This window comes from Panulirus ornatus, chromosome 5, assembly GCF_036320965.1.
Source record: "Panulirus ornatus isolate Po-2019 chromosome 5, ASM3632096v1, whole genome shotgun sequence".
Taxonomy (NCBI): domain Eukaryota; kingdom Metazoa; phylum Arthropoda; class Malacostraca; order Decapoda; family Palinuridae; genus Panulirus; species Panulirus ornatus.
The window spans coordinates 30,163,942-30,175,728 of NC_092228.1; the positions used below are offsets into that span (position 1 = coordinate 30,163,942).

Consider the following 11,787-nt stretch of genomic DNA (forward strand, 5'->3'; position numbering starts at 1 on the left):
TGTTAAGAGAAGGGTGTAAGAGGTGAAAAAGAGGGCAAATGTGAGTTGGGGTAAGAGATTATCATTAGATTTTAGGGAGAATGAAAAGATGTTTTGGAAGGAGGTAAATAAAGTGCGTAAGACAAGGGAAGCAATGGGAACTTCAGTGAAGGGAGCTAATGGGAAGGTGATAACAAGTAGTGGTGATGTGAGAAGATGGAGTGAGTATTTTGAAGGTTTGTTGAATGTGTTTGATGAGAGAGTGGCAGATATAGGGTGTTTTGGTCGAGGTGGTATGCAACTTGAGACGGTTAGGGAGAATGATTTGGTAAACAGAGAAAGGTAATAAAAGCTTTGCGGAAGATGAAAGCCGGCAAGGCAGTGGGTTTGGATGGTATTGCAGTGGAATTTATTAAAAAAGGGGGTGATTGTATTGTTGACTTTGGTAAGGTTATTTAATGTATGTATGACTCTTGGTGAGGTGCCTGAGGATTGGCGGAATGCTTTCATAGTGCCATTGTACAAGGGCAAAGGGGATAAAAGAGAGTGCTCAAATTACAGAGGTTTATGTTTGTTGAGTATTCCTGGGAAATTATATGGGAGGGTATTGATTTGGGAGGAGCAGTGTGGTTTTCGAAGTGGTAGAGGATGTGTGGATCAGGTGTTTGCTTTGAAGAATGTATGTGAGAAATACTTAGAAAAGCAAACGGATTTGTATGTAGCATTTATGGATCTGGAGAAGGCATATGATAGAGTTGATAGGGATGCTCTGTGGAAGGTATTAGGAATATATGGTGTGGGAGGCAAGTTGTTAGAAGCAGTGAAAAGTTTTTATCGAGGATGTAAGGCATGTGTACGTGTAGGAAGAGAGGAAAGTGATTGGTTCTCAGTGAATGTAGGTTTGCAGCAGGGGTGTGTGATGTTTCCATGGTTGTTTAATTTGTTTATGGATGGGGTTGTTAGGGAGGTGAATGCAAGAGTTTTGGAAAGAGGGGCAAGTATGCAGTCTGTTGTGGATGAGAGCTTGGGAAGTGAGTCAGTTGTTGTTCGCTGATGATACAGCGCTGGTGGCTGATTCGTGTGAGAAACTGCAGAAGCTGGTGACTGAGTTAGGTAAAGTGTGTGAAAGAAGCAAGCTGAGAGTAAATGTGAATAAGATCAAGGTTATTAGGTACAGTAGGGTTGAGGGACAAGTCAATTGGGAGGTAAGTTTGAATGGAGAAAAACTGGAGGAAGTGAAGTGTTTTAGAAATCTGGGAGTGGATCTGGCAGCGGATGGAACCATGAAAGCAGAAGTAAATCATAGTGTTGGGGAGGGGGCGAAAGTTCTGGGAGCGTTGAAAAATGTGTGGAAGTCGAGAACGTTATCTTGGAAAGCGAAAATGGGTATGTTTGGAGGAATAGTGCTTCCAACAATGTTATATGGTTGCAAGGCGTTGGCTATAGATAGAGTTATGCGGAGGAGGGTGGATGTGCTGGAAATGAGATGTTTGAGGACAATATGCGGTGTGAGGTGGTTTGATCGAGCAAGTGATGATAGGGTGAGAGAGATGTGTAGTAATAAAAGGAGTGTGGTTGAGAGAGCAGAAGAGGATGTTTTGAAATGGTTTGGTCTGATGGAGAGAATGAGTGAGGAAAGATTGACCAAGAGGATATATGTGTCAGAGGTGGAGGGATTGAGGAGAAGTGGGAGACGAAATTAGAGGTGGAAAGATGGAGTGGAAATGAATTTGAGTGATCGGGTTGGGCCATTCTTTCGTCTCTTTCCTTGCGCTGCCTCGTTAACGCGGGAGATAGTGACAAAGCAAAATAATGATAATAGTAATAAAATAATAATGATTTTTTTTTTCATACTATTCGCCATTTCCCGCGATAGCGAGGTAGCGTTAAGAACAGAAGACTGGGCCTTTGAGGGAATATCCTCACCTGGCCCTCTTCTCTGTTCCTTCTTTTGGAAAATTAAAAAAAGAAAAAAACGAGAGGGGAGGATTTCCAGCCCCCCCGCTCCCTTCCCTTTTAGTCGCCTTCTACGACACGCAGGGAATACGTGGGAAGTATTCTTTCTCCCCTATCCCCAGGGATAAAATAATAATGATAATAATAATAATAATAATAATAATAATAATAACAATAATAATAATAATAATAATAATAATAATAATGATAATAATAATAATAATGATAATAATAATAATAATAATAATAATAATAATAATAATAATAATAATAATAATAATAATAATGATAATAATAATAATAGTAGTAGTAGTAATGATAATAATAATAATAGTGATAATGATAATGATACTACTACTACTACTACTACTACTACTACTACTACTAATAATAATAATAATAATAATGATAATAATGATAATAATAATAATAATAAAATATATTGATAATGACAATAATGATAATAATAGTAATAATCAAAGCGTCTCTATGCAAGTCTCTGCTGAACAGATTTGATCATATTCTCACTGTATGAGACATACAGATTGGAAAATATATTGTAGAATGACATCGCACGAAGAGAGAAACTTAGGAACTCGTAAGTGACGTTACTCAATATGTGTGATTTGCTGATGATGTGATCTTAACTCACTGTGTACACGATCACACATATGATCATGCACTACACGATCACACAGGTGATCATTGTCTACACGATCACACACATGATCATTGTCTACACGATCACACATATGATCATTGTCTACACATTCACACATATGATCATTGTCTACACGATCACACACATGATCATTGTCTACACAATCACACACATGACCATTGTCTACACGATCACACAGATGATCATTCACGACACGATCACACAGATGATCATTGTCTACACGATCACACACGTGATCATTGTCTACACGATCACATACATGATCATTGTCTACATGATCACACAGATGATCATTCACTACACGATCACACAGATGATCATTGTCTACAAGATCACACATATGATCATTGTTTACACGATCACACACATGAACATTGTCTACACGATCACATATATGATCATTGTCTACACATTCACACATATGATCATTGTCTACACGATCACGCAGATGATCATTGTCTACACGATCACACATATGATCATTGTCTACACGATCACGCAGATGATCATTGTCTACACGATCACACATATGATCATTGTCTACACGATCACACAGATGATCATTGTCTACACGATCACAGAGATGACCATTGTCTACACGATCACACACATGATCATTGTCTACACGATCACACACATGATCATTGTCTACACGATCACACATATGATCATTGTCTACACGATCACACACATGATCATTGTCTACACGATCACACACATGATCATTGTCTACACGATCACACATATGACCATTGTCTACACGATCACACAGATGATCATTCACGACACGATCACACAGATGATCATTGTCTACACGATCACACACATGATCATTGTCTACACGATCACACATGATCATTGTCTACACATTCACACATATGATCATTGTCTACACGATCACACACATGATCATTGTCTTCACGATCACACATATGATCATTGTCTACACATTCACAGATATGATCATTGTCTACACGATCACACATATGATCATTGTCTACACAATCACACATATGATCAGAGTCTACACGATCACACACATGATCATTGTCTACACGATCACACATATGATCATTGTCTACACATTCACACATATGGTCATTGTCTACACGATTACACACACGATCATTGTCTACACGATCACACACATGATAATTGTCTACATATTCACACATATGATCGTTGTCTACACATTCACACATATGCTCATTGTCTACACGATCACACAGATGATCATTCACTACACGATCACTTATATGATCATTGTCTACACGATCACACACATGATCATTGTCTACACGATCACACACATGATCATTGTCTACGCGATCACACAGATGATCATTCACTACACGATCACACACGTGATCATTGTCTACACGATCACACACATGATCAATGTCTACACGATCACACACATGATCATTGTCTACACGATCACAAACATGATCACTGTCTACACGATCACACATATGACCATTGTCAACACATTCACACATATGATCATTGTCTACACGATCACACACGTGATTATTGTCTACACGATTACACACATGATCATTGTCTACACGATCACACATATGATCATTGTCTACACGATCACACAGATGATTGTTGTCTACACGATCACACATATGATCATTGTCTACACGATCACACATATGATCATTGTCTACACGATCACACACATGATCATTGTCTACACAATCACACAGATGACCAATCTACACGATGACACAGATGACCATTGTCTACACGATCACACAGATGACTGTTGACTACACGATCACAGATATGATCATTGTCTACACGATCACAAAGATGATCATTGTCTACACGATCACACATATGATCATTGTCTACACGATCACAGAGATGACCATTGTCTACACGATCACACACATGATCATTGTCTACACGATCACCCACATGATCATTGTCTACACGATCACACACATGATCATTGTCTACACGATTTCACACATGATCATTGTCTACACGATCACACACATGATCATTGTCTACACGATCACACAGATGACCAATCTACACGATGACACAGATGACCATTGTCTACACGATCACACACATGATCATTGTCTACACGATCACACAGAAGACCATTGTCTACACGATCACACAAATGACCATTGTCTACACGATCACATATATGATCATTGTCTACACTATCACACACATGATCATTGTCTACACGATCACACAAATAACCATTGTCTACATGATTACACAGATGAGCATTGTCTACATGATCACTCAGTTGACCAATGTCTACACGATCACACAGATGACCATTGTCTACACGATCACACACTTGACCACTGTCTACATGATCACACAGATGATCATTGTCTACATGATCACACACATGACCATTGTCTACTCAATCAAACACATGACCATTGTCTACATGATCACACAGATGATCATTGTTTACATGATCACACAGATAACCATTGTTTACATGATCACACAGATGACCATTGTCTACATGATCACACAGATGACCATTGTCTACACGATCACACAGATGACCAATGTCTACATGATCACAAAGGTGACCATTGTCTACACGATTACACAGATGACCATTGTCTACACGATCATACGGATAACCATTGTCTACATGATCACAAAGGTGACCATTGTCTACAGGATCACACAGATGACCATTGTCTACATGATCACACAGATGACCATTGTCTACATGATCACACAGATGACCATTGTTTACATGATCACACAGATGACCATTGTCTACACGATCACACAGACGACCCCTGTCTACATGATCATACAGATGACCATTGTTTACATGATCACAAAGGTGACCATTGTCACATGATCACACAGATGGCCATTGTTTACATGATCACAAAGGTGACCATTGTCTACATGATCACACAGATGATCATTGTCTACACGATCACACAGATGACCATAGTCTACACGATCACACAGATGACCATTGTCTACATGATCACAAAGGTGACCATTGTCTACATGATCACACAGATGATCATTATCTACACGATCACACAGATGACCATTGTCTACATGATCACAGAGATGACCATTGTCTACATGATCACATAGATGACCATTGTTTACATGATCACACAGATGACTATCGTCTACACGATCACACAGACGACCAATGTCTACATGATCATACAGATGACCATTTTCATATGATCACCTACTGTCCTAGTGTGGGCAGGCAGTGTGACCACCTACTGTCCTAGTGTGGGCAGGCAGTGTGACCACCTACTGTCCTAGTGTGGGCAGGCAGTGTGACCACCTACTGTCTTACTGTGGGCGGGCAGTGTGACCACCTACTGTCCTAGAGTGGGCAGGCAGTGTGACCACATACTGTCCTAATGTGGGCAGGCAGTGTGACCACCTACTGTCCTAGTGTGGGCAGGCAGTGTGACCACCTACTGTCCTAGTGTGGGCAGGCAGTGTGACCACCTACTGTCTTACTGTGGGCGGGCAGTGTGACCACCTACTGTCCTAGTGTGGGCAGGCAGTGTGACCACATACTGTCCTAGTGTGGGCAGGCAGTGTGACCACCTACTGTCTTACTGTGGGCAGGCAGTGTGACCACCTACTGTCCTAGTGTGGGCAGGCAGTGTGACCACATACTGTCCTAGTGTGGGCAGGCAGTGTGACCACCTACTGTCCTAGTGTGGGCAGGCAGTGTGACCACCTACTGTCCTAGTGTGGGCAGGCAGTGTGACCACCTACTGTCCTAGTGTGGGCAGGCAGTGTGACCTGCACTGAGTCTCCACTACCCAATAAACTGTCTCACTGAGGAAAATTATAGATAAAGAATTAGGGAGACAATCACAAATGTAGTTTGCAACGAGCAAATTAGCCTCGTTAATGAATTTACTAAATGGTTAGCACCGGAGACATATCAAGATGTACATACAACCAGCAAAAAAAAAAAAAAAAATATCAAATTTGTGTAAGATACTAAAACTGATCTTATTTTTGTGTAAGATACGAAATGAGAAATGTCTTGCCTCACACTGGTAGTCCTGGTTTCATGATATTGTAGTAACACTGATAAAGACATTTTCTGTCATTTGTTGTAAACAATGTTATAATGAAATCGTATTTTGATGGTAATAACTATAAAATGGCTCAACCATATTGATAAGGGAGTCTGTTTCACATACATGTTTAACATCATTAAACAGAACATGTAAGTAGTATTAAATTTCATGAAATACATTGTAACCACACGAGGAGATGGTCTCTGTTAACTGTGTGTCTGTGTGTGTGTGTGTGTGTGTGTGTGTGTGTGTGTGTGTGTGTGTGTGTGTGTGTGTGTGTATGATGCTAGTGACGTCATCGAGAAGTGAAGAAAACGCGACACTTTAGCACGATCTACGTCCTCTGCGTGAATGATGACGTCACAAGATATATGTACACAAACACAAACATGTGTTTGTAAACACAACAAAGATGGACTTCCAGGTTATCCTACTTCGAGTCACGGTGGCAGAGAGTATGTCGGGGTTCACAAGAGATAATCACTGGTCATAACACTCATTACTGTGTGAGAAAGACTTTATTTCATTCTCTAATTAATGTAGTATACAAAATAGCAGTTGAGAACGGTGTATTGGCATGAGGCTGTCCAGCTGTTTAAGTGATCTTGCCTTCATCTCTGCAAGACTCACATGAGGTAGAAATGAGGTAGAAGTGTCAGTGTGGAGTTCAGTGTCTCGTGTTGTGAGTGCAGCTATGTATGTTCCGCCAGAGTCAACAGAAATATTTAGAAAATATGAAGATATTTGATCCTGTGATGGTGTGTCGTGTGCCCAACTTACAGAATGATAATCCATTAGTGATACTATGATGTGAGTTGACTTATGAATGACAGTAGAACCTTTCTTTCAGAGGTATAAACATTCTTAGAGGCTTACAGAAACAAAATCCTCGATCTTAATTTCTTCTTTTGTGTTCAATTCTCCAGTTTCTCATGACTGCCACCCATATATATCCAGTACATGACTGAATATCCCATAACATCTACTCTATCTATCAAATGCCAGTGTAAATGACTACATGTAGTGAGTGGAAAAGGTGGTGTGTGGGTCAGACAGTGATGATATACCTCACAATGCTAAAGTCTTCTTCTTGCGTCTCTTCTTCAGAAAGACTTGGCTCATGAGGAGGAAGGCGAGAGCGGTGATGAGCAGGGTGGTGGAGGGGAGGTCATACCACTGAGCCTGGACAGTATACAAGGTCTCTTCTTGATCACTCTCTTCGGCTGGCTATGTGGCTTCCTCTCCTTCATGATAGAGAAAACCATTGTATCACGTTAGCCATGCGTGAGACACATCGCATCTGACTTATACGTTTAAGAGATATTAACATGAACATCAGTTTTACAATGTCAGTACGACATAAAGACCTCAATGTTTTTTAATCTGATGCTAAATTTGCATACGTGAAACTCTAAAGGAACACCAAAGTAGCATTTTGAACTGCTCTGACGTTACTCCATTCCACTGTACACTAAAGTACTTTTTCTTATCCTTTATCCTTCCTGGTCATCTTCTCTCTACGTCGTCACATACACTAGAAGCTTCACCACGAACTCCTGTTTGTAAACCATAATCCAATACACAATATTCTCGCACACTCACGTGTAAGTGCATCTGGATCACGTGTTCAACATTATAATGCCGTGCCTACGTGTCATTCCTTCACTCTAGCATTTACCTGTGATGCCTATATATATATATAAATCAGTTTGATTTAATCATAACAACTTGTATCACTGCCTATAATAAGCAAATTTCTATAACAGCTAAACCACGTTTTCATTCAGATAACCTGGGTTCGAATCCTCTCTCTGCGCCCCGCGGGAAATTGTTTCCATCAATTTGTACAGCACAAGTTAGAGAGATGGATCTTACTGTGGCTCATCTGCGGCTCGCTGGTGGTCCTGACACACATGACAGGATCAGGAGCCTCACAGCTGACACACATGACAGGATCAGCAGCCTCACAGCTGACACACATGACAGGATCAGGAGCCTCACAGCTGACACACATGACAGGATCAGGAGCCTCACAGCTGACACACATGACAGGATCAGCAGCCTCACAGCTGACACACATGACAGGATCAGCAGCCTCACAGCTGACACACATGACAGGATCAGGAGCCTCACAGCTGACACACATGACAGGATCAGGAGCCTCACAGCTGACACACATGACAGGATCAGCAGCCTCACAGCTGACACATGTGACAGGATCAGGAGCCTCACAGCTGACACACATGACAGGATCAGCAGCCTCACCGGAGTATAGGGTGGCCGGAGATACACAGATCCTCTCGTTCGTTGCCGAGGAACACAAAGAAATTCAAACTGCCAAGATCAATGGGTCATTACGAGGCAGTGTGTGGCACTGGAAGATAAACTGGCAGACAAGTGGGGGTCATTACGGGGCAGTGTGTGGCACTGGAAGATAAACTGGCAGACAAGTGGGGGTCATTACGGGGCAGTGTGTGGCACTGGAAGATAAACTGGCAGACAAGTGGGGGTTAAAAGTTAGAAGTTTTGCAGATAATTCAAAGATGACATGAAATTGTCACTCTGGCTAAGGTTAGAATAATGTAAGTCGTCAACTTGAAGCGAAGTATTCATCAAGTCTCTTATTAACCGTACGTATATATTACTGCTTTCAACCACTCTAACTGGCAACTCATCCCATATGTAAACATTCCTGTTCAAGAAAATAGTAGATAGTTTCATTTCGAGATCAAACGTTAAATCAATTAAATCAGTTAAATCAGTTAAATCAAATTGTAAATAACTTGATAGATCAAGATGATCAAAGCCTCAGATATGTTGAATTATTTAACCTCGTGTTAGATCACCTCTGAACCTTCTCTTTTCTTAGCGAAATAGAATTGAATCTTGTAACCTGCTCTTGTAGGCTGGTTTCTGTACTTGGGAAACATCTTGGTAGTTTGACGCTGTACCCTCTCCATTGTGTCTATGTTTTTTGTAAGTTAATGTGAAAATGTTGTACACAATATTCAAGTTGTGAGCGAATTGATAAATCATAGAGAGTAAGGATAATTTCAAAATTGAAAGTCCCTAACTATGAATCCAAGAATTTTGTTCGCTGTTTTCACTGCTTTTGTGAATGTTACTTGGTTTTAGATCTTCAGAAATGATTACATTCATGATTTTTCCCTCATTTACCTATTCCACTTCAGCAGACCGCTTACAGTATGTGGCCTTTTCGTTTTTATTACTGATATGTAAAACTTCGCACTTATCGCTATTCGAATTCATTTGCCACCAGTGACCCCAGAACATCAGTTTATCTACATCACCTTGAAGCTGTAGATGGTCAAGATCATGTCCTAACTCTGTTTCATTAGCGACTTTCGATATCTTGCAGTGTAGCCTTCTATCAATATCATTCATATATATATGAGAAAGAGAACAGGTCCCAAGACTGATCCTTGTGGCACTCCATCTGTCGCGTCTAACATTTCTGCTCATTCTTTGTTGCCAGTGGGCACATTTTCTATCCAATGAAGTACAACGGCTTCACTTTCGTCATACATGTTGATTATATCACAAAACAAATCAAACAGATATGTCAGACATGAGCGATTTCGTCGAAAACCATATTGAGAATCGTTTTATCAAGTGGTGATCTTCTAAATGGTTTACAGTTCTATCTCGGATGATGGTTTCCATAAATCATCCAACTACAGACGTTATGGTAATCGGATGATAACTTCTGGGTTGTAACTAATTACCTTTCCCTAAGTGTGGGTGTTACACTGACAAACTTCCATTCATCTGGAACTTTTCCTGTAGTAAGTGAGTTACTGAAAAGGACAGCCAAGTGCTTAACTAACACATGTCTCGCCTCTGTCATTGTTTGCTTATGAAACTTATCAGGGTCTGCTGTGTTATTTATTCTTTATCCGTTTATTGATGATGGTGCGTCTTCGGCTTTTATGTCAATTTGTTCAAGAACTTTCACCTTCATCGATGAAACTGGAGTATGGAGCTGCGTCTTCCATCTTAAATACAAATACAGCATAGTCATTTCTTACCGTTTTTGCTATGGCATCATTGTCTTGAACCAAGTTACCGTTTTCTGTATTTAATGAATCTATTAAGTGGATAATGACTCTCATGTTTATCACAAAACCGTAAAACTTCTTAGGATTTCTGTTGCTATCTTAAGCAATTCATGATTTATATTGACGTTCATTTTGTCGTATAACTATTTTTACATTGCACAAATTTACATAACTTACGCTGTCATGTTAATTACTGGATTCTCTGAGTTTCTAGCTGCTAGACAACAGGTACTTTTCTATTTCATCATTCCACCACCACTTTGTTTTCGTTTTGGAAATAGACCGTCAACTACACATTAGCACGTATGTTTCCTTTACTGCTTTGAAAGTTTTACTGAAGCCTTTCCAAACTACGGTCATGTTATCTTCATTGCACTATCGTCCCCGGTTTGTCTGTTAAGAGCAATGCGAAGATCATTCAAATATGCCCGTTTGAAGTTGGGTATTTTTTGCGACTGTCATTTGATCAACGCCACACCCAAAATATTTTGTTGGTTATTACTTTCACCAAACTTTTCTTCAACTTCAACATTATCAACCAGGTCCTCATTTGTAGTTAGAACTAAATCTAATACATTCTCTTCACGAGTAGGTTCCTCGTCTAACTGCATTAAGGGACTATCAAGTAGAGTTAGGTAGAGTCTGCGCCTGCAGCTACTAAAAAGGTATTCTTCCCATCCACATACCATGAATGGTAAATCTTAATATGACAACATCTAGTTTTTTACAAAGTTGTGCTAACTTATCATAATATCTTCCTCTATCTCTACTTCATCTACCACTACTGTCTGTACGAGGTGTGTGTGTGTGTGTGTGTGTAGGAGAGGTGGGGTTGGCTACAAACTCTTCGTGGAGTTATTTTATTACGTAGTTTATCATTAATTTCTGCAACCATTAAGTTGGAACTCTCAATGCCGGCAACACTTCTTACTACGTGATTTAACTGAGGTTTAACAAAGGGCAGGACAACAGCAGTGTGTACTTTATCCTATCTATATAACCAGAGTGAACC

At 40.1% G+C, this 11,787-nt stretch overlaps 1 protein-coding gene across 1 annotated transcript in view; it reads left to right on the forward strand.

Annotated features, from left to right (window-relative positions):
* LOC139746832 (uncharacterized) overlaps positions 1-8,528 on the forward strand; it is a 27,954-nt gene extending 19,426 nt beyond the window's left edge. The window contains exon 3 of the mRNA XM_071658427.1: positions 7,804-8,528. Coding sequence (XP_071514528.1) covers positions 7,804-7,974 — 171 coding nt within the window. The 3' untranslated portion in view covers positions 7,975-8,528. The remainder of the gene's footprint in view (positions 1-7,803) is intronic.
* The last annotated feature ends 3,259 nt before the right edge of the window (positions 8,529-11,787 follow it).